The 22,714-nt window shown below is 41.2% G+C and overlaps 1 protein-coding gene across 2 annotated transcripts in view; it reads right to left on the bottom strand.

Moving 5' to 3' along the window:
• Window positions 1–288: 288 nt before the first annotated feature.
• The window catches only part of LOC105094536 (contactin-associated protein-like 3), a 148,672-nt gene continuing 126,246 nt past the window's right edge, over window positions 289–22,714 (bottom strand). For both annotated transcript variants that reach the window (XM_064482454.1, XM_064482455.1), the window contains 9 exons: window positions 21,700–21,870; window positions 20,336–20,554; window positions 17,692–17,931; window positions 16,145–16,375; window positions 14,638–14,771; window positions 13,707–13,794; window positions 7,581–7,811; window positions 7,302–7,373; window positions 289–3,608 (listed from right to left, as the gene is read on the bottom strand). In XM_064482454.1, the coding sequence (XP_064338524.1) occupies window positions 3,415–3,608; window positions 7,302–7,373; window positions 7,581–7,811; window positions 13,707–13,794; window positions 14,638–14,771; window positions 16,145–16,375; window positions 17,692–17,931; window positions 20,336–20,554; window positions 21,700–21,870 (1,580 nt within the window). In that variant the 3' untranslated portion in view covers window positions 289–3,414. The remainder of the gene's footprint in view (window positions 3,609–7,301; window positions 7,374–7,580; window positions 7,812–13,706; window positions 13,795–14,637; window positions 14,772–16,144; window positions 16,376–17,691; window positions 17,932–20,335; window positions 20,555–21,699; window positions 21,871–22,714) is intronic.

The raw sequence follows: 22,714 nt of genomic DNA, 5'->3' as shown, positions 1-22,714 counted from the left end.
AGAAACCCAACTCTCTGAGGAAAGTTATGTTTAACCAGGTTTGAGTATATAGTAAATATTTAACAAATAACGTGCTGATTGTTAAGTTATTGTTCTCTGGCAAAGCTTAAAAAAATACTTACATATATAGGTATTTTTAACTTGTAGTAATCAGTAAATATCCATTACTTTGTGTTTCATTTTTTCGTGTGATGATTTAAATACCATCATGAATAATATTCACAGGTCTTAGTGCTCCCTGTATTTTACTGCAGAGATAAAGTAATACACAGAGCATCACAGAATGCATACTTTTGCACAGGTTTTAATATTTTAGGGGAAAAACAATATAATTCCATAATTCAAATGTCATTCAACTTCTCTTAAAAATATTTTCCTAATTTAATTCAAAAATGTTATTTTATTCACAAATAAGCAGCAAACATTTACAAATCCATCAGGGGAAGTTGATAATGCATCACTGAAGTTTTGGTAAAAACACTTTAAAGTTTTCTCCTTAGAAAAGAGAGCAGGGGGGAGGGTACAGCTCAAGCAGGAGAGCGCATGCTTAGCATGCACAAGGTCCTGGGTTCAATCTCCAGTACCTCCTCTAAAAAAAAAAAAAAAAAAGGAATAAATCTAATTACCTCCCCCTACACACACCAAAAACAAACAGGAAAAAAAAAAACTCAAATAAAATAAAATGCTGGCAAAAAAAAAAAACAAAAGGCAGAGTGCAGTGGATTTCACTTTCTATAAATCTGTAAAATTTTAGCTATCAAAGTGATGCATTCTTTTGGAACAGAAGATGACCACTGATTAACCTTGCAGTGATTTAATGATGTTTACATACAGCTATGCATTTAATGGAGCCTATCATTTTTGTGTTGAATCCTTCCCCAACTACATAGACCCTTGGGAAAAAAACTACATACACCATTGACAAGGACTGGCCCTTCACATATTGCTGTATTGAGATCCCAAACGTCTTTCATCATTCATTTAAAGAAACGTCAATGTGGATATAGTATTATGACAGATGGGCTTTAAAGTGGTCCCCGTGATTCCAGCCTGCTGACTCAAGTCATATAATCCTTCCCCCTCAGTATGGGTGGGACCTGTGACGTGCTTCTGACCAAAAGAATATGGCAAATGTGATGGGATGCCACCCCCGTGATCACATTCCATTCTGTAGACTCCCTACTGCTGGCAGACTTGCTCTGGAGCCTCCCTGTCCCTTGTTAGCCTTGAAGAACTAAGCTTCCATAAGCCTCCCAGCAGGAAGGAATGGAAGGCTGTTAGTGATCATGGGAGCAAGGAGGCAAAGCCGTCCCCGGCTGAGCTTCCAGATGAGAACACAGCCCGGGCAGACACCTGACTGCAGCCTTGCAGACGTCTCAGTGAACCCCTGCCCAGCTCCTGACCGCAGAAAGTGGGAGATAGTAAGTACTGGTTGTAGGAAGTCACTAAATTTGTGGTGGTCTGTTACACCTTGTCGAAAATTAACACAAAAGCGTTAGAAAAAAATTTTTGAGAAAAGGCAATATAGAGGACATCTTTTCCCATTCTTTAAAAAGAACACAGAAAAGTTGGTATACACTCAAAGGTCATAGCAAGGCTAAGCACATACAGTTCCAATTTTTTTTTTGGCTTAAAAAAATAAAGAAATGTATTCTTTTATACTTTAGGAGACCAGAAATCCAAAATCAAGGTGTCAACAGGATTGGTTCTTTCTGGAAGCTTTGAGGGGAGAATCTGTTCCATTATTTCCTCCTGGCTTCTGGCAGTGGCCAGCCGTCCTTGGTGTTCCTTGGCTTGGAGCTTAGCTGCCCCACTCCAGTCTCAGCCTCCACGGTCACGTGGCCTCCTTCCCTGTGGTCAGAGGAAGTACCTGGCAGGCACAGGGCAGGTGCGGTATGGAGAGGGCAGCCCATTTTTATTACAACCGGCTTTTCAGTGCAAATGGTGACTCCATGCAATTATCTAAAGACACTGCCACAAAAGTAGTTACTGGATCAACTCCCATAGTTAATAGGATTTTTTTTTTCACTCTCCTAGAATATACCCTACTTAAAATGAACTAGTTGATTTTGAGTGCTCTGTTGGAGACAGATCTCAAGATCCCAGAATCTTGACTGGAATGACAGATTTTGTTCAGATTATATAACCTGCATCTTCGTTTAGCATAAGTATTCTTCCACTGGTATTCCTAGTGGTAATTAGGTGAGAGGGTAACTCAGGGGATGTCTTGCCTAGATCGGCTCAAAATGTAGAAAGGGAAACGGAGAGATTTAGTTCAAAATGTCAAAAATATGAAAATGAATATATGTATGTATATGCAAGACTGGAACACTGTTGTACACCAGAAATTGACACATTGTAATTGACTCTATTTCAATTAAAGTTTTTTCTAAATTAAAAAAAAATGTGACTTTTTCCCTAATGAACAGACAATAACAGGAAATGAAAGCGTTGTTACAACTTTCAGGAAAAAAAACCCCACAAGACTACAAAGAAAAGTCACCTTATATATAAAGGAAATAAATTTAGGATTACATTTCATTCAGATGTGGATGGAGGATATATTTCCAACATTAAATATGGAATTTATATATGGGCACAGATTTAGTTAGAAAATATTCATTTCTGTGAGATCATTAGGTGATCATTATTATAGTTTACAAAGAGTATCCTGACCAATTGCAAAGAACATAAATAAGCAAATTATCACAGACTGAAATCCTTTATGTTTCTCTACTTGCAAATTTTCTGTTTCATAGCTGGACTTAATGTAATTTCTTCATATCTGACATTCAACACTTGTTTCATCACTAAAATGTATCAAAACTGATTTAAAAGAGACATACAGTAAAAACAATCAGCCCCCAAAATGTTTCTTTTCTTTTCCTTTCTTTTCTTTTTTCAGGTTTCTAATGCATTTTTGGCCACCGGGCTCTGGTTCACAGGAATATGGAAATGCAGCTGAAGACCATTTGAGAAGCACTTCCTGGTTGACCAGTGTCAGCAGGTGATCAATTAAGGAAGGTTAGGTTTCCATGTAACACAAAACGTGAGAGGCCAACTTTGACTTTTATAAACTTCCGTGTTGGATTTTTAAGAGAGCAGGGCCACAGCTCAAATCCTTGTTCCCACTTAGAACCCAAAGTAATTATGCAAAATACATTTCAGTTTTAGAAGATCAGGTCAGAACAGCCAGAAACTGACAAGCGGTGATTAACAAGCACACTTAAGTCACTGCTAATAAATAGATCAAGGAGCACTGAGCAGAGCCTCCAGGGACCACGTGTGAGCAAACTGACGGAGTTGCCCACCCAGCGCCCGCCCCAGGAGGACGAGAGGAGGGTTTCCTCCACCAGGAGCCCCTGGCTTAACAAGAAAGTCACATCATCATAGTAATAAGTAAGTCACGGCTGATCAGAAGAAATACTCTTTCTGGCTTTCGCTGGCTGCACTTTGCATGTTGAGCTCACTTTTCAGGGCAGTCTCAGCATTGTCCCCATTTTGGGGAATATTGGATTCGTTTTTTTGGTATAGCCACCTCTGTTGATAAACGCGGATAGCGATGGCAGTGATGCAGAGCAAGATAAATATCACAACGGCTATCACACCTAGAGAGAAAGGGAAATACAAAGTCAGATTATAAACTGTCAATGTCAGCGGAACTGGCATCTTCCCTCGCATTGTTTACCATCAGGAAACTTGAAACCAAGTGGGATGATTAACATTAAGCTTTCTTCTCAATCCATGCAGAGTTTAGACCCCGCAGTTTTATGCCTTAATCCTAAAGACATATCATCGCTGGATTTCAGTTAATGCCTTCACGATTAAATGCGGAGACACCACAGGGCTTCTGGGGTCATGATCACACTCCATGCTAATGAGTAAGCAGGTTTTTATTATTTAAAAGTATAGAGTGTGTAGCCCCATTATAGAGTAATTAAATGCTTATGTGTAAGTATTTTAATAAAAATTTGATTTAATTTTAATGCTGATGTACTGTTGACCTACAGCAGTGTGACATGTATCTCATCTATCTCTATGAGACCAACAGAATCTTAAGTGATTGCTGCCTTTTGAGGGATCCATACCCCAGTGTGATCCCCTCGTGACCTGCTTCTAATCAATACGGTGTGACAAAGGTGATGACACGCGCCTGATTATTCATGCATGTTTACGTGATTATGTTACGTTAAGACCGTAACAACTGTCTTGCTGGAATCTCTTTCTTCCTGCTGGCTGTGAGGTGCCAAGCAGTCATGCCGGGAAACCCCACCTGGCAGGGAACTGCAGGTGGCCCCGAGGTGCTAAAAACAGCCTCTAGCCAGGAGTCAGCTAAGATCCAGAAGCTCTCAGTCCTTCAGCCGTTAGACGCCGAACGCAGCCAACACCACGTAAGTGAGGAAGTGGCTTCTTTCCCCCAGCAGACCCTCCTCCAGGTGCAAGCCCAGCTCAAGAGCCCAGACAAGACACGTCGGTTTCAGCATTGTGAGACGCTCGGCAGAGGGCTTGGGTGAGATCTGCCTGAACTCCTGACCCACAGAAACCGAGGGGTAATAAATGTGGATTGTGTTAAATGGCTATGTAGGTGGTCATTTGTCATGCGGTAGTAGGTAACTAATATATCATATTATTAAAAATTGTAGAAATATTGATAAAGCTCAGCTATCTGGAAAGGAGATTATTTGACACCTCTAGCTGGAAATTTTCATGATTTCCATGCACCACAAGGGTTGAGACTGTTACGCCACAGAAATGCTTATTCAACCTATATCATATTATTGAAGAATGAATGTCCAACCTTTTCTGCAACAAACAGGTAAAGAAGCAGCATTCATTAGTTAGTGTACTTTGAAGACGATGGACACAGGCATTAATTAGTATCCGATGTTAACTGTTAGAAATCAAATGTTAGAAAACACACGTTACTGCTTAGTTATGTGACTCGAAATTTGTATTGCAAACGGAGTTCTTCTTTATATTCGGGACCAACATAAGCAAATGTAATGGAGACCAACAAACTCAAAGCTTGATTGGACGTAACGTGTCACGAAGATGCCTGAGCACATGCTATCAGGAGCCCAGACTTCTCCTTAGCTGGGAGGAGGGTGCACTTTTATTATTTTGTCAATATTCTTAAATATGCACAGGTAGAATATTCATTACTTTCAATACATCTTGCTTCTCACTTGGAAACAAGAGTTACTTTACTTATTTTTATGTTGTAGTTATAGGACTTTGCCTTAAGAGAGGCATCATATCCAATTTTAGTGCCAGGAGCTAGTAACTCTCAGTAACAGCGACCAGGCCAGTTGATTACACGGTGACTGTCACCATGGCACTGACCCACCCATGCAGCCAGAATTTTCTGTATGTGACTGATCATCTTTCACTCTAGGTCGTTTGTCCGTTTTGTGAGGTTTGGTGGGATCCTAGAATAACTTCTATTTTCACCCCCTCTCTGCAAGAGATTGAGATGATTTAAATTATGCATCTGATGCCTTCCATAACCTTCCTATCAGCAACTCCAAGGTACTATGTTTTTGACAAGGGCTCATGTCTGCCTGTGTCTCTGTCTGTCCACACATCTGTCTGTTTCTCCATCCATCCATCTGCCCGTCTACAATACGCATCCCTTGGCAAGAAACCCTTTGCGATCTCTGGTTTACCAGGCTTGAGTATTTCTTAGGTTAATTCCGCTTTCCTATAATGCTCCCTTTGTCCGCAAGAGGAGAAAGTAACAATGCAAAATGCAGAACATGGAGAAATCGACCTATTGGAATAAGTCTTTAAATAGATCCAATATTTTACAAGTGGGTGCAGTCTGTGATCAATTAGAAAAGTCTGATCACTCTCTCTGGAACAATACACTAGCACGCAGCAACCAGCCACCACACAGAAGGCAGGCAGGGACAAGGGGATTGTAGGGCCCAGGAAACTGAGTCATTCTGTCTCTAAGCCCTTCTGTGTTCTCATTCTCCATCCCACGTGTCCAAGTAGGATTTCTCAGGGGAATGACACTGGAGCCACTTACTTTGTACATCTTCCCAATGATATTTAGCAAAAGCAATAAAACTCCAAAGACCACATCTTTGGTCCATCATCAGTCTGACTACTGTCTTTGCTCTCTGTAATAAAAGGGCACCCACTATGCTATTTTGCAAAATTTTGAACTTGGATTCGTACTTTGTAACTATTAATCACATTGAAGTTGATTTATTTTCACTTGGCTTTGGCATGATAGTGAAGTTTGCTCATTAAAAGCAAAGTAGCAAGATTTAGGATAAAGATTTAATTTAAATTCTAACACAAAAGTTACTCCTTTTAGATAAGCATTATAAATAACATTTATGGTTTTTATTTGCTCTTGGAGTTGTAAAGTGGAGGTCATATTCCTCACTCATTACAAAGATAAAAGTGGCTGAGACAGAAATGGAAATGTTGACATTTTTATACAGATTTGGTCAGCACTTTATAAGGTCTGACTACTTCCCTAATTGTCTGGAGAAAACTGGTGCCTGGATGCATGCAGGCAAAACGCTCAGATTTAATCTGAGCAGGTGCACAGTGGGCCTGAACAGCGGACACCCAGTCCTGTCACCCACCTCTAAGAGTAATTACCTCATTTTTGGGTAGCAAAGAACGGAGAGCACTTTACTTCTCATCAAGCAGAGTTTACAACTGACTCACATTTCAATAATCTAATTAAGCAAATTAAAATGATACGAAGGAGAACTGAAAATTAATTTTTTGAGTCGGACCTGGATAAATCTTGTTTCAGAGAATTTTTGGAAGGTATTTAATGTCCCATTATGTTTTCTTCTTTATATGTATGTACGGTTATATGGATGGATTTATTTAATGAATATATATATATATATATATATGTATGTCAGGTGCTTCTCTCAATACGTTTTATTTTTCCTCTTATTTTTAAATGTTCTGGGCTAATGGACTGAGGTCCAGGGCTATTTTTGAATCGAAGAAGTAAAAGTAAGTCAACTTAAATATGTAATCCTGAGAAACACTAATGGTTATTTTCAAATGAAAAGCGTCTTAATATGCTACGGTTTGGCAACCATCCTTTAAGAAGTGTTTCAGTGGAACCATCAGTTCCTTCTCCCAAGCACCTCCAAAGGAGCTGAATTCGGTAAAATTACACCAAGAACATGAGCAAATGTATGTGGCCTGCCATTGGCCTCACAATCAGCACGGATTCTCACAGATACTGGGGGGGGGGGGGGGGGGGGGGTTGCTAATAGGGCCAACGACGCCAAGGACGAGGTCACTCGCGGCCCCGTTACCTCCGATGACCGCGGAGTCACTCCGGTCCGCAGTCACTAAGGGCTCGCTCTCATCTGCTGGTCCCGAGCGACCTGCGGCAGAAACGGGGAGAGACAGAGGAGAGTGGGAAAGAGGGCTCCTGGGAAATCCACCGGGTCTGAAAGACGAGCAGGCAGTGCGGTCGCAGAAATGAACTTGAAAGGAAGAACCGAGAAGCCGAAGACCAGGGAACGGGACGGTGCGCGCACGGAGGGCTTTCGGGGACCTCGGGGGCGGGGAGCGGGCGGGGGGCCACGCACCTGCGCCGCCCGCCAGCGGGCGGGTCGCCTCCCGCGCGGGGGCTCCGGGCCCCGCGCCCTCGGCGCAGCGCGACGCGGCGGCCACGCGTCCGCGGACGGTGACCCGGGCGGGGCCGCCGGGGCGCAGCGCCGCCTTCAGCGGGGCGGCGGGGCCGAAGCGCACGGCGGACAGGCAGCCGGTGAAGCCGCGCGCGCCGGCCCGCAGCGTGTCGGCGTCCGCGCCGGGGGACTCTGCGGGCAAAGAAGCGGGACACAGCGTTAGCGCTTTGGGGGGCGACTAGCCGGCCACCCAGACATCCTGCATCTGCACACCAGGGATGAGCAGAACCTCCCTCCAACCCTTGGTCCTTTCTCCCTCAGGAGAGACAGCCAGAGCGGGTACCAGCGGCCTTAGCTGGTGCCCTGCAGATGCTCACTCTGCTTGGGAGCAAACTGGAGCTCCCCTGGGTGCAGCCGTGGGCTACAGACGAATGAAATCCTCTGCCGTGTGTGAATATATATTTTCAATTCCCCTGAGTACGTACCTAAGAGTGGAATTTCTGGGTCATTTGATAAACTACGTTTAACGTCGTATGGAACCGCCAAGCTGTTTCTCCACAGTGGCTGCTCCATTTTACATGCCCACCAGCCATGCACAAGGGGCCTGATTTGTCCACATCCTCAACACCTGTTACTCTCTGTTTTTGATCTTAGCCGTCCTGTTGGATGTAAAAATACCTTGTGGTTTTGATTTGCATTTCCTTGATGACTAGTGATTTTGAACATCTTTTCGTGTGTGTGTCATTTGTATATCTTCTTTGAGAAAAATGTCTACTCAGATCCTTCGGCCACTTTTAAGTTGGGTTAGCTGTCTTTTTACTGTTCAGTTATAGGAGTTCTTTATATATCTGTATTAACGTCCCTTACCAGATACATGACCAGCAAATATTTTTTCTTTTGTTTTGTGACTTGTCTTTTCACTTCGTTGGTAGTGTCTTTTGAATTACAAGTTTTTCATTTTGATGAGGTCCAATTTATCTATTTTTCTTTGTGATTTGTGCTTTTGAGAATCCATGCTCTAACCCAAAGCTTCTGAGGAACCTTCTCTAAGAAACCGCTGCCGAATCCAAGGTCGTAAAGACTTACAGTTATGTTTTGCTCTGAGAGTCTTATCACCTTAGCCCCCACATTTAGGTCTGTCATCCATTTTGAGTTAACTTTTTGTACGTGGTGTTAGCTAGGGGTCCAATCTGACTTTTTAAACTTGTAGATATCTGGTAGCGTCAGCACCATTTGTTGAAGAGAGATTCTTCTTTCTCCACTGAAGGGTCCCGGCACCAGACTTACAGTTTTCCTTCTAGACTTCCAATCCAGTCCACTGATCAGTGTGTCTACCTTTATGCCAGTACCACACAGTTTTGACTACTGTGGCTATGTACTAAATTTTGAAATCATGAAGGGTGAGACCTCCAACTGTATTCTTTCCAAGGTTGTTTTGGCTATCTGCAGCCCTTTGCATTTCCATATGAATGTTGGGATCAACTTGTCAATTTCTGCTAAAGAGACGGCCATCTGGATTTTGGGAGAAATTGTGTCTAATCTGTAGATCATCTTGGGGAGCAATGGCATCCTGCCAACACTGAGTCTTTCAATCCATGAACACAAATGTCTTCCCGTTTCTGGGAGTCTTCCATAAAGCCTTCCAACAATGTCTTCTGGTTTTCACCGTGCATGTCTTGCACTTCTTAAAGTTACTCCTAACTATTTGATTCTTTTTGATGCTACAATAAATAGAATTTAGATTTCATTCTTTATTTGGTTCTTGTATTGTGTATTGCTAGTATATAGGAATACAATAAAGTTTTGTGTACTGATCTCGAATCCTTGCCAAAACTGTCTATTAGCTCTAATAGCTTTTCTCATGGATTCCTTACGACTTCACGTCCTTTACAAATAAAGATAATTTTACTTCTTCCTTTTAAATCTGGATACTTTTTACTCTTTTCCGTGTCTAATAGCCTTGGTTCAGACCTGCACTACAGTCTTGAACAAAAGTGGTAAGAGAGGACATCTTCATCTCATTACTGATCTTAGGGGAGACTTCCATTATTTCACCACTAAACGTGATGTTAGCTGTGAGCTTTTTGTAGATGCCTCTTTTCACATGAGGAAGTTCCCTTTCATTCCTAATTTGTTCGATGTTTTTACTAAGAAAGTGTGTTGGATTTTTTCAAATGCTTTTCCTGTGTCTATTGAGATGATTATGTGTTTCTTTTGCCTTTATTCTGTTATTATCGTCTATTATATTGATCTTTATCTATTGAACGGACCTTAAATTCCTGGGATAAATCTTACTTGGTCATAGTGTATAATAATTTTATATGTAATTGGATTAGATACGCTAATGTTTTGTTGAAGATTTTCTGCATTTACATTCACATTCCTGAAATTGTGTAAACTCTGTGTCTTTCTATGTGCATTTCCTTCTAAATTCTTAAGCAGAGCATAGCAAAGACTGATATATGTTGCATAAGTCAATGGAGTTTTTTAATATCTAAATTCTAGTCTCTTCACACAGATCTCAGTAGAAAATTTCCATAAATTATTTATTACCCAATTCTCATACATGGAGTTCCATTTTTCAACATACAATTCTTCAGTGAATTTCCTTTCTCACACGGATAATTGACCTACTAAGGCTTATTCACATGACTCTACTGATCTGAACTATATTCACCCCATTGTATTCTCCCCCAGGAAGAGACAGAAAGACACGTCTTTAGTCTGCATACTTTAAAAACAGAATTTCGCTTTGTTTTGCTATTTTGGGTTTGTTATTTTGGTAGTTTTTTTAATGCACAAAAAACCCCAAATCGACAGAATACCAATTAGACAGAAGTCTTTAGAGAAATAAAACCGCAAAGATGCTAAGGCAACTTTGGTTGTTGTATTTTAAAGCTCCCCGTACTTTGGGACTATAAGCTCTATCAGGATTGAGACTACATAGAAAATGAGAAATCTAAAGATTTACATTTAAAGTAGGATTATATTGAAATTAGTAACTGGGAAAACTTAACCTGATTGGTCATTGTGAATAATCAGATCACTGAAGGAAGGGAAGAACCATGTTCATTAGAAGACGATGCTGAACCATTTTTCCAAAGCACATTGGGGTAAATAATAACCATTAATTGGATTAGCCATGACCAGTATTATATTGTTTATATTGTGTATTATACCACGAGTGCTTTGAGGGCAAGTAGAGTAGTCATTTGCAAGGTCTGATGAAATATAAGTCCCTAATATATATTAGGGACCACTAAACATTTCTGAATGAATGGGTAACTCAATGAGTCAACATAGCTAACAAGAAATAAGCACTGGATAACTTGTTACAGTTCGGGACAACTTTCTTTGGAAAATTAATGGCTCTTTATTAGCCAAGCTTTTGGTCCATTTTACTATAAGTTAGCAAAGGGAAGTTCTGCTTATACCCTCCAAATCTGAACACAAACCTGTAGTCTTTTTAGCCTCAGTAACTGACCTAAATGTGGCAGCAGAATTAGAACAGAAGCCATCCGGAAGTAAAGTTCCCGAAACATGAAAAGTTTTATTAGTCTTTGATCAAGATACACCCCGCTAGGTACAGATGAAATGAATATTATTTTATTAGATTCAGTTGCTTCAGGTTATAAACGTCACTGCTGAATTTCGGCTTTGATTTTTATGGCCTGAGAGAGATGCTTTTGAATATATCATTCCTGAATAAAAATATTAACATCTTCAATTCCGTGCTATTGTTACCCTCTATATTAACTCATGGGAAAAGAAAAAATGTATATCATAAAATGTATTATTCTACTTTTTTATTAAAATGCTCCTTTTCATACAATGCAATTTAGTGATTAAATCAATTTCCGTCATCTGTTGCTGACTTCTTTATAGATCAGACATCTGAACCTAAGTTATCTTTAACAGTATCCCCTTGTCAATTTCACACTTACTGATGGCAACTTTCTATTTTGGATCACAGACATTTCTGAACATGTCTCGTCTCTTCTGTCAAAGACTGGAGTCCCTGAGGGCATGAAGTTGTGTGTGTCCTGTGTCTGTTTCGTTTATTGACCACATTTGTCCTCAAGGCTGGGGAAACAGTGCACACAGACATCTGGCAATGGACGCGGGAAGAGATCTGGGGGCAGACAGAACCATCATGCCACTCACAGATCGCACCCACTCTGTAGAAGTATTGCTCTGCGGTTTGCAGACCCCTGGGACGATCAGTTATTCACTCTGCTCAAACCAAGGATCAGTCAGGCCAGAGAGTGGAGCTCAATATTAGATTAAAAGGGGAGGAAATTCCTCCATTTCGGTGCTAAAACCAATTATAATATCGCTCAGCTGACAGCCAAGGATAAGGTTCTGGCCCACTGTTTTCTAAAACTCAGAGTGGTCTCTGTACTTGTAGGAATTTCACAGCCTCCATCTGAATGCATACCGTTAATTCTCACTGGCGAAAGCTGAAGGAGCAATTTATTTCTTTTCATTGTTTTTCCAATCCTTTTTGGTTTACTATATTGTGCCACTATTTTATTTGTGTGTTAACTGCTTGATCACTAGCCCACGTGTGGGGAAGGGGACTCGACCAACGAACCACATGAAAGGACTTTCAGCACACGCTGTCTCTCGGTCAGTACATCCTCAAGGCCAGGTTCTTCATCCACCTTTAAGGCATGATTACAGTGGAGGACCACCACCGCTTGGTTCTTCGCATTCCGCACTAAAACTACATTCTTACGCTCCTTACTTGGCTTAACCTGCCTCTTTGACAGCTGGGCTGTTTAACATTTAGGCTGCAGCATCGAAATATTATACTTCTGTTTTACTATTTATAAGAGTGCCCCAGGAGCAAACGAGGATTCCTAACATTTCCTTTGTCAGAAGAATAAGAAGTCATCATTTCATTGCCTGTCATCTCTATGAAAGACGTGATCGTTTGTTTTAACAAAGAAATATATATATATGTGTGTATATATATATATATTCTACTTTATTTTATTTTCATTTCTTTGGGGTTTTTTGTGGGGGAGGTAATTGGGGATTTATTTATTTATTCATATGGAGGTACTGGAGGTACCTCGTGGGTGCTAAGCACACACTCTACCCCTGAACTGTACCCTCCCTGTGATTGTTTTAATAGTTACTATGCTTCTCAACTGATTTTGAGCACCCATTCATGTGCCTTCTCTAACATTCTCAAGTTCATGATGCAATACAAACGTGGGGTAGAAGAAGCGACCAAAAGAATCAGTGTAGAAATGGTTGAACAGCTAATAAAGATGCCACCAGTTATTTCAGACAAAAAAGAGCCAGATGCGCACCAGAGCAGGAATGATAAACTTGCCACCAGAGGGTTCCCCCCAATAACATTTCATTTTTAATAAAAGAGTTTCTATATCCCTTTTGATATTTGCTTTTATTTCCATGTAATTCTTGGTGACAAGGGGGAAAAAGGCATAAAGAGTTTGCCATCTAGATAGTAAAGCCGGCTTTTCCTTCGGCATCTTTATGGAGAGTAACCGGCAGTCCTAAAGGATGTCTGTGGGATGCTTAAGTTGTGATTTTCCAAGAGGAGCCGGGAGCAACGGACACACGTCACTGCAGCCCCCGGGGAAGGCAGGTCCCGGGCCACAGCCCAAAGCGTATTCATTGGCGAAGAAAATCAAAAGCAGCTTTGTCTCTTCTTTTCCTACACATAAACCTAGATTTATCATTGAATGACTGCTGCATTTGACCCCTGATGCCTCTAGCATTGGTGAACTTGAGACCTGCTTTAATTTTGTCTTTCGTGAACTGTTAGGAAAATGCCAAGTTTCACTATGTTTGATGGCCGAGTCGGGTAAGTGTGGCGGTATTTCTCCTGGGTAACACCCTGGCTCGTTTCGCAGGCAGCACTGACTTGTGATTGTAATGCGCACTCAGACAAGAGTACAAGCTTCTACCTTGACTGTCACTCACTGGAAAGGCACGCATATGTCAAGGAGCTTTTTTCAGCATGATGAATGCCTCCTGTGTTTGCAACCCACTACTTCGGATCCATGTCACGGGGCAGCGGAGGGAGGGGGGGACACTTTTTCTTCCACTTACCTAAGATCGTCCCCAACACAAGGGACTTGACAGCATTGAATTCTGTCCCTGACGACAGGATGACTTGTCTCCTTGTATTCTGGTTAACCTGTTAAATGTTCCACAAGAAACAAAATGGCAAGCAATTTGGAAGATAAGGGGATGGGGACTCAAAGGAAGACCGAGAAAAATGATAAAATAAGTAAATAAATAAGCCACACGTTCATGCTATCACAAAGGTTAAAGGGGAAGACTGTTTTATAAACAATTTTTATGATACCTCACATTCCACTCGACCCTTCACCTCTCCCTCTCCCTACACTTTCTTCATGACTTAAGTGTCTATAATTGGTCCAGTCCACAAAGAGAGGCAATAGCTATTTTGAACCTCCGAGCTTTTACTTATTTAGAAAGGAAATTTGTAACATGAGCAGAAAAATGTATTATTCATACAGATTCAATATAAAAGATTATTCTTCAAAACCCAGTGACAATGCGTAATTTCAAAACCCAGTGACAATGCATAATTTAAATACTCTGATGTTTTTCAAAATGCATTCCCACTTTAAGCAAGAGCTTGCTTTTCCCCTTGTGGTTAAACTTCGGTAACATTTGTTCTTTTGTAATTCAGTGGGGATAGGTCCCCACTAGAATATCGCCAGTAGTCACTGGGATAAACTAGACAATATTTCCAACCAAATAAAGGAAAACCAGTAAGAACAGCATGGTCTTTTAAATGGTCAAATACTAATAACTTTGACAGTCTTTTTCTAAACAAACGTTGCTAAACAAAACACCTCGGCTACATCTTCTGTCCTAGCAAGACTTACAGAAGGACAGTGCTCAACGTGCATCTCTTTTGTTTGGATTTATCATTAACTTTTTGCTTTAGGTGGTACATTCTGAGCATCACAATTTTGACTCCTATTCCTGTTGTTAACGTACAACTTACCTCTACAGAGACCACTGCTGCTTCTCTGTTAATCTTCACCTCATGAAGCTGGCCATCAGCCAGGTTTTTAAAACCAAAGTTAAAAACATCAGGTTCCTGGTGTCTGTCTAGCTTATATCTGATCTGCAAACTTCCTAAAAAAGAGAAAAATGACATTTTTCCCTAAAATAGAATTTTATTATAAAAACTGCCAATGCAGGTTCTAAGGCACTTTTTTTTTATTTAATACAATTTGAATCTATGGAGCATTTACTGGAATGCACCCATAGTCGCTTTTCCTGGACTGGTAATCATTTATGTGCTGTTCTGGGGCCAGGTTCAGAATCCAGTTCCACAATCTGGAAAGTCAAGACCATCATGGTCTTTTTCTGAGTGCTTCCATTTTCCTTAACCAGAGGAAAAAGTCTAAGTTATGCATATGAAAACGCGAAGCTATGCTCAACATTCATTATTCATGTGGTGTTCGTATTATTAAATGGTAAAACCTCAAGCAACGTTGCATTAACATTCAGCTTCTATAAGCATAACTTCTTTTAATATGACTCGTTTTAATGTATTTTAAGATATCGCTGGCATTCACAAATTAATGGGTTTTTTTTTTTGCACAACCAGAAATTTTTTCTAATGCTTCTGCCATAATCAAGGAGCCGAAAAAAGCAAGAAGTGAGTGATTTAGCACAATATCCAAATCTTCTGACTCACATACTGTTCTCCTTCACAGATGGATTCTCTCTACCCAGTGACCACCTGTAAGGTACCCTGGTCCCACCTGTAAGGAATTCTAGCAGTCAGAGATTCTGGAAGGCTCCCCTCATTCTCAACATTAAAGCTTGGTTTGTTCTCTGATTGGGAAAGTCTTGGTTTTGTTCTCTTACGGGTGGCCGTGGGCGGGGCCACTGTCATCCCCCTTTCCTTTGTATGTGGTTATGACACGACTGACTTCTCAACCACTGATGCAGGTAAAGAACAAACATATTTATCTGATGCTCATGGAAATGGGCCTTTAGATGGTTTAATGTACATCTTTACTTCACTTCCAAAGAGGGAAGAACATTTCCCATGTATAAAGTGAAGTATCTTGTTTCAAAATGAAACATAACACTAATTTATTCACGTGCAGAAGGAAAGGCCCCTTTTATTTTTAAATGGAGGCACTGGGTATCGAACCTAGGACCTCGTGCATGGTAAGCATGCGCTCTACCACTGAGCTACCGCCTCCCCCCAGGAAGGACCTCTTAACAAGAACAAGCAGCACAACTGGACTTCAAACACATCAAACGATCAAACTTTGATGGCAGAAAGGCATCTTAAAGTAATCACTGAAATGTTAACCTCAGTGATAAAACAGTTGGGGTTATAATGAAAAGTAAACCAACGCTAATAACACGAGAGCAGGCGGAGAATGCACTTGTGTTTCCTTGTTTACAGCTGAGCACTGAAAGGGCCCCCTCCTTATGGCCCTAATTTTCTAGGTCAGTTTTCTTGTTCTTACAGTGAAGACACTCACCGTTCGGGGCGAGGATAACGGACAGGTACTCCTCGTGGAAGGAGCTGACGTAGAGCAGTAAGCTGGGGGTCCCCGTGGTCCGGAAGCTCAGTGCGGCCATGTCTCTGGTCAGTGTCAGATCCTCACGCAGTAAAGATGCGAAGGAGCTGGAGTTCTTACTAAGGGTGTAATTGTAGTGCTCTTGAAAACTGTAGGTAACCGAGGAGCCGCTTTCAAAATAGGCAGATACCTCTGGAATGACAAGTGTTTTTTGTTGTATCAGCGAGATGTACGTTCAAGTGTCTTGTTTTTTTGCACATTTATGTATATTTAAAGAGTTTCTTTAATCTTTAAATATCTCCAGAGAGAAAATAATAATGGGGTATATGCTTTGCTGTTTTTTGTTTTTTTTTAATTTAAAAACATTGCAGATGCATTTTTTAAAAAGTAAAAGCAGAAGAAAGGGAAAAATAAAAACATGTAAGATTAAAAACAAGAAAGTATAAAGGCAGGCGGTCGGTTGGGAAGACAGAGCCGATACGATGGCCTAATGGACTGGATTCCCGAAAGCATCTCCAGTTTTCATCCTGAGCATCTGAAATTGCGGGTCTGCCGTCCAGACCGATCGACAGGGGACGGCTGTGGGCCGAACAGGCTTTGGGGGTGATCAGGGCGAGTGTGCTCATTTTGAGATGTCTGCTGGACCTCTTGTAATAGAGAACAGATCTGACTCTGGGGGAATTGGATCTGTTCCTTCAGTTTTAACCACCTGCCCTGTTTTCTAGGCTCAGTCCTGCTCACTCTGCACCTTTTGTAAAAACAATGTTGCCTTTAGCCTGAACTGTACAAGAGAGCCCATTCTCGGGGCTCTGACCTTTAAGGATGTCAGTACTTCTGCACTTCTGCAGAGATAACAAGTTGCAAAACAGAGAATAACCTTTGTTTTGTTGGAGGTTTACAGGGACACCATGGCCTGACCCACATGGACGGCTTCAAGAAAAAGAATTCCTGCAGCAAGAAGTTTGCAACAACCAACCACAGCCCTTCCTCTGGTTTTTTGTATAAAAGGAGCCTGTATGCTGACTTGAGGGGGATGGTTCTCCAAGACATTAGTCTGCCATCCTCTCTGTCTGCCGGCTTTCCGAATAAAGTGGCTTTTCCTTGCACCAAAAAAAAAAAAAAAAAAAGTATAAATAAAAATCCTTCCATATTCCTGCAACCCAGAATTGAGTAACAATATTTTGTTATGGCCTCCAAAAGGCTTCATCTTTGATTTACATAAAATTAAAACGCCCAGGGTAAATGCATAGTTAAAAGGTACTGCTCTGCCCGAGGTGTTGCGGTGATGACTCTGGGAAATCCAGAGAGGATGAGATCAGATCTAACAGCAGCAGTCCTGGCTTCTCAAGAATACAATCATACCTCCTTCCAAGTGAAATGGAGGCTTTGGGGACAGAAACAATTCTATTTCAGCTAATTACAGAGCTGCCTTTACAGCCCAGAAATGGTCTTCATAGCGATCAAGGGCTCCACCTGTTCCCTGTAACCTGCTCCTTGGTGACACTCACCGTGCTCACAGAATGGCCCGTCGTACGCAGAGAAGGTGCAGTCGCAAGCGATCCCTCTGCGTTTTTCTCTGCACCTCCCTCCATTGCGACACAGGTGTCCGTAGCTGCTACAGTGTCCTGGACACCCTGGCTCCACTCCTGGTGTCATTGTGGCTCTCTCTTCCAGATCCAGGGCCAGCCCATTCAACCGCAGAGACCGGATGCATCCCAGGAAGCCTCTCTGCCTGCTGGCTGTTCCACCTGCGAGGGAAACACTGCTGCGTTCCTGGGTGGCCACCCCTGGGTTTCGTCTCCACCTCAAACTCAGACCACGTGGATAATGATCTGTTCAAAGTTTTATGAACAAATCTAATTCCAAAAACGCAGGCTGTGATCAAAGGTGAAGAATCATCAAATGGCATTGAATACACCACTCATGAAAATATTTTTAAAGTTGAACGTGGTAAATATTCTAAAAATACTTCCTCACATTATACTTAGACAGACTTACATTTTTACATTTGCTCCTTTCTTCAAGAGCAAAAGGAAGACCACCGATCCTTTTTAAGCTTTAAATTTATAAACGATGACATGCAAAATAAAGGTGACAGAGTGGACAATCTTTGCAATATAATATATATTACAAATGTGCAATGTCTAAATTTGTATATTATTTAATATATAATATGCATTATAAATTTGAATATATATTTGTATAATATATGCATTATAAGTTTATATATGTATATATAATACTAATTCTCACTTAGAAAAGCTCTCAATAATAAAGCTATGAAAAGGAATTGAACAGAGGACGAAGAGAGAAGGAAGGTGGGATAAAACCAAAATTTAGGTCCTCAGGTGTTCCTTACTCCATCCTGGTCTGAGGTCTGGTGGTACCACATTAACAGAATATCATCTCTTTCTGTTTCTATCATTTATTAGACATGAGTCTAATAAATATGGGAGCACAGGAGTCATCTGGAGTGCTTGCTAAAAACCAGATTTTGGATTTGCTCCAAAAGATTCTGATTCAGTGGGCCTGGGGCAGGTACCCCGAATCTGAATTTTCAACCTACTTCACAGGCTTTAGAAACACTATCCTAGTGGGAATATTGCTTCTAGGTAGATTTCCATGCAGACTTTGTTCCTAGAAATTCTGTTCATTAGTTCTCAAGATTATTAAATCAGAAAATAAAATTGTTTAATTTGATCTGCAGTTAGATATCAATGCAGTAAGAACTAACTATGCTTGAAGCTGAGTTTGATGGTGCTGTGGGCTGTACACACACACACACACACACACAAACTTAAATTCATTGCAGAGCATTAGCCACTGGATGCTGAAGGTATTTGCAAAGCAAACTGTGTGCTACTTTGTAATTTATATCAGCTTTTAACTGGACTGTATCCTTACTTACTTTAAAATACATGAGAAAAGACCAAGTGAGAGCTGCTTTGATAATCTGCTTAGTTTCCAAATTAGAATAGAGTTGTCAAGATAGTAATGTAGCAAAACTTATTTCTCACTTTAGGAAAAACAAAAAATAATAAAGAATAAGCAAATAAATTAGAGGGAAGCCCCCACACACTACTCAGAGCTTTAATCTTTAAAGAACATACGGCGAAAATAAAGGTGGAAGTCCTGCTGTGTATAGTCACACGGGGCTGCGTCTGCCGCCCTGGTCTCCTACGGTCTGTATTTTGGGGGAACTGGAGAGTTTTGTCCCAATTACAAGACTGCTTCTCTAACTACCCTGAGAAGTGAAATGAAAGAAATGGATAACAATTGCTAATTGTTTGATAAACAGTACCAATAAAAAGTAACAGAAGCAGACATCTGCCGTCTGTGACATGGAGGGCAAGCTTGGGAATCAGTCCAACGTGGTTTGGATTTCCCTTCTAAGCTGGGTTTCAGTGGCCAAGTCACTTGATCTCTCTAAGCCTCCATTATCTCATCTGTAGATTGGGTACAATAATCCATGGAAGAGAGACTGAATATTCAATGAGCTCTTGGTACCTGGTGTTTGTGTGGCTGAACCACACTAACTCCATTTTTTGTCAGCTCCATCTTAGACCCTCAGTTGTACCTCCTCCCCCTTCTGCGTGACTGAGCCCTAGCCTGCTCACAAGGAACGCTCCCACGCCAGATATGTTCCCTGTCCGCTCTAACCCTTGCCTTCAATCTGATAGGAAAACTAGAAGAATGCCTTTTGCTGATGCGGATGGTCATGAAACCCCCTCTCTCCCCAGAAAAAAAATCCCAGTTCTCAAAGGTGTGGACGCGCTTCTTACTTGGTAGTCAGATTCTGTTTTTAGTTGTGGCCCTTTTAAATCCCCCTGTAACCTTCTCCATGATCAGAAAACAGCCGCCAATGCCTTCTGGGTCACAGTCCGCAGGATCTGGCGGGGGTGGGGTGGGGATGTTTGTTACCCACAGTAAACTTGCTGATTGTATTTTATGGAGTTGCCCATTTCGTTTCCCAGTCTCAAAGTTCCTCCTCAGTTTGGAGGATCGTATTCACCATCTCCACCTCCCCCCAGTGCTGCCAGTGGAAGCTGCTGGCGAAGGCGAGGGCCACTACTTTGGCAGCTGTGACTTCCCCCGGGTACATCTCTGCACCCCCAGCCCAGCGCGGCTGCAAAGCCCCTGCACAGCACTCACCCACGAAGAGCTGGCTGTTGAGCTGCAAGCGGGCATGCCCGTCAGCCGGGGCCGGCTGCGTCTCGCTAGGGAGCTGATCCACTTTCAGCGATGCTTCTTTGACGTTCCTCTCCGCCCTCACGCGGTGCCACTGATTGTCATTGAAGGGGGTGGGGGCCTCCACCGTGACCTCGCAAGGCCCATTCCCCACGTCGAAGGAAAAGGTCACCTCTGTGGGAGCTGGAAATAAAGATACAGGGGTACTCAATTCATTCAGCGGGGAGAAAACTGAGTCTTGAGTAGACAGGAGAAAAGCACCGTGACGTGCTCCTTGTGGACGGAGACCAGACACTGATGCGGACAAATGTCACTCTGAGTTGGTTGGGGGGTGGTGGGGGGGAGATAAGTCTGCATCCCAGAGAAAGAAAAGCAAAACTGATTTTAACACATTTCTCCTCAGAGTTTGCTATTTATCTTGCTAAGCCTTAAGCAGCAGAGATATTTGCCTATAGAAATAAAACTGTCATTTTATCTACTCATGTGTGTGAGTTTATTTATAGGTGGTTTAAGAGAAACCATGGCCCATAGATGGACCTAGAGATCTTCATATTAGGTGAAGTAAGTCAGACAGACAAAGGTTACATGATATCGCTTATATGTGGAATCTAAAAAAGACAAATGAATTTACTTACAAAACAGAAACAGACTCGCAGACATAGAAAGCAAACTTAACAATGATCAAAGGGGAAGGGGGGATAAATTGGGAGTACGGGGTTAACAGATGCACACTACCATATATAAAATAGTAAAACAGCAAGACTTTACTGTACAGCACAGGGAACTATATTCAATTTCTTGTAATAAACTACAATGGAAAAAGGGAAAAGGAATACAGATATATACATATATATGTGTAACTGAATCACTGCTATACACTTGAAACTAACAATGTTGTAAATCAACTACAATTAAAAAATGTTTGAAACCCATTAAAAATAAAGGGGGATTAAATATAGCTTTAAAAACACCATGTGAAATTCAGACAGTAAGGAATTAAGTTCTGCCTACATAAATAAACAATGTGAATAGTCAATAAAATCAAATGCTTCTGTGACTTAGTGAGTAGCTATTTGACTAGATTGCTTTAATACCTTGATTGCACATAGAATGAAGACAGCAAGGAATTGGAGAGACTGTTGCGTGTTTCACAAATAACTGGTTTACTCTCTGTTAAAAGTAATTATTTAAAATCATAGAATTTTAGCATTTAATAAAGAAATACAACTGACCAAGGAGGCATGGTAATCTATCAGGAGCTAGCTTACTAAACGGGTGGCTGCTAATTGCTGAATGACCGATGGCTTTGTCCAGAGGGGACAACTCACCCCGCAGCTCGAGTCTGATGAAGTCTGTGATCCCCAGATTCTCTATAAACACCCCAGAGGAAGCTGTGGTCTTAAAAAAGAAAGACACATCCGCAGTGAGCTCTCCTCGGAACGTAGGGAAGTGAAGGTATGAGGTCTCGGTATTGAAGGAAGCCGCATTCCAAAATGACTCTGTTGACAAAAAGCAAAAAGGACAGTGAAAATAACAAAGAAACAAAACAAATCACAATGACATTTTATATTTCTAGCATTTTTTTAACCATTCAGTGCATTAATTGTTCTTCTGAACATGTAGCCAAGACATGAACATTCAAATAGTGATTCCTTTGAGGATTAAGATTCTGGACACGGCTGCGACTGAGTGGGGGGATAATCACTATGGAAATGGTCTGTGGATTTTTTAAAACAGTATTATTTTTTAAAATTATCATAGAAGAAAATTGACTTTTGGGGAACATGCAGTTGTATACATTTTAATACATGCATGGATTTGTGTAACCATCACCAAAATCAGAATAAAGGACATTTCTATCACCTCAAAAAACTCCCTCCTACTATTCCCTTATATTCACACTCTCCACCTACCCCTAAGCCCTGACAATCATGAGCTAGTTTCTGTCCGTATAGTTTTGCTTTTTCCAAATAGTGTGTAAATGGAGTCAGACAGTATGCAACACTTTGAGATTGGCTTCTTTCACTCAATATAAAGCCTTCAAGACTCACTTGAATTGTTGCATGTCAATAGCTGTTCCTTTTACACTGCTCTATAGTATTCCATCACATGGATATGCTACAGTTTATTTGCCCACATTTAAGAACACTAGAGTGGTTTCCAGATTTGATCAGTTACACATAGAGCTGCTATAAACATTTGTGCAAAGATTTTTGTGTGAATATGTCTTCATTTCTCTAGGGTAAATTCCCAGGAGTAGAATTTCTAGATCATATGCCAAGTATATGTTTAACTTCAAAAGACACTGCCAAATAGTTTTCCAGAGTGGCCATATCATTTTTT

The sequence above is a fragment of the Camelus dromedarius genome, chromosome 36, assembly GCF_036321535.1.
Source record: "Camelus dromedarius isolate mCamDro1 chromosome 36, mCamDro1.pat, whole genome shotgun sequence".
NCBI lineage: Eukaryota > Metazoa > Chordata > Mammalia > Artiodactyla > Camelidae > Camelus > Camelus dromedarius.
This window is presented reverse-complemented; position numbering and strand designations above follow the sequence as displayed.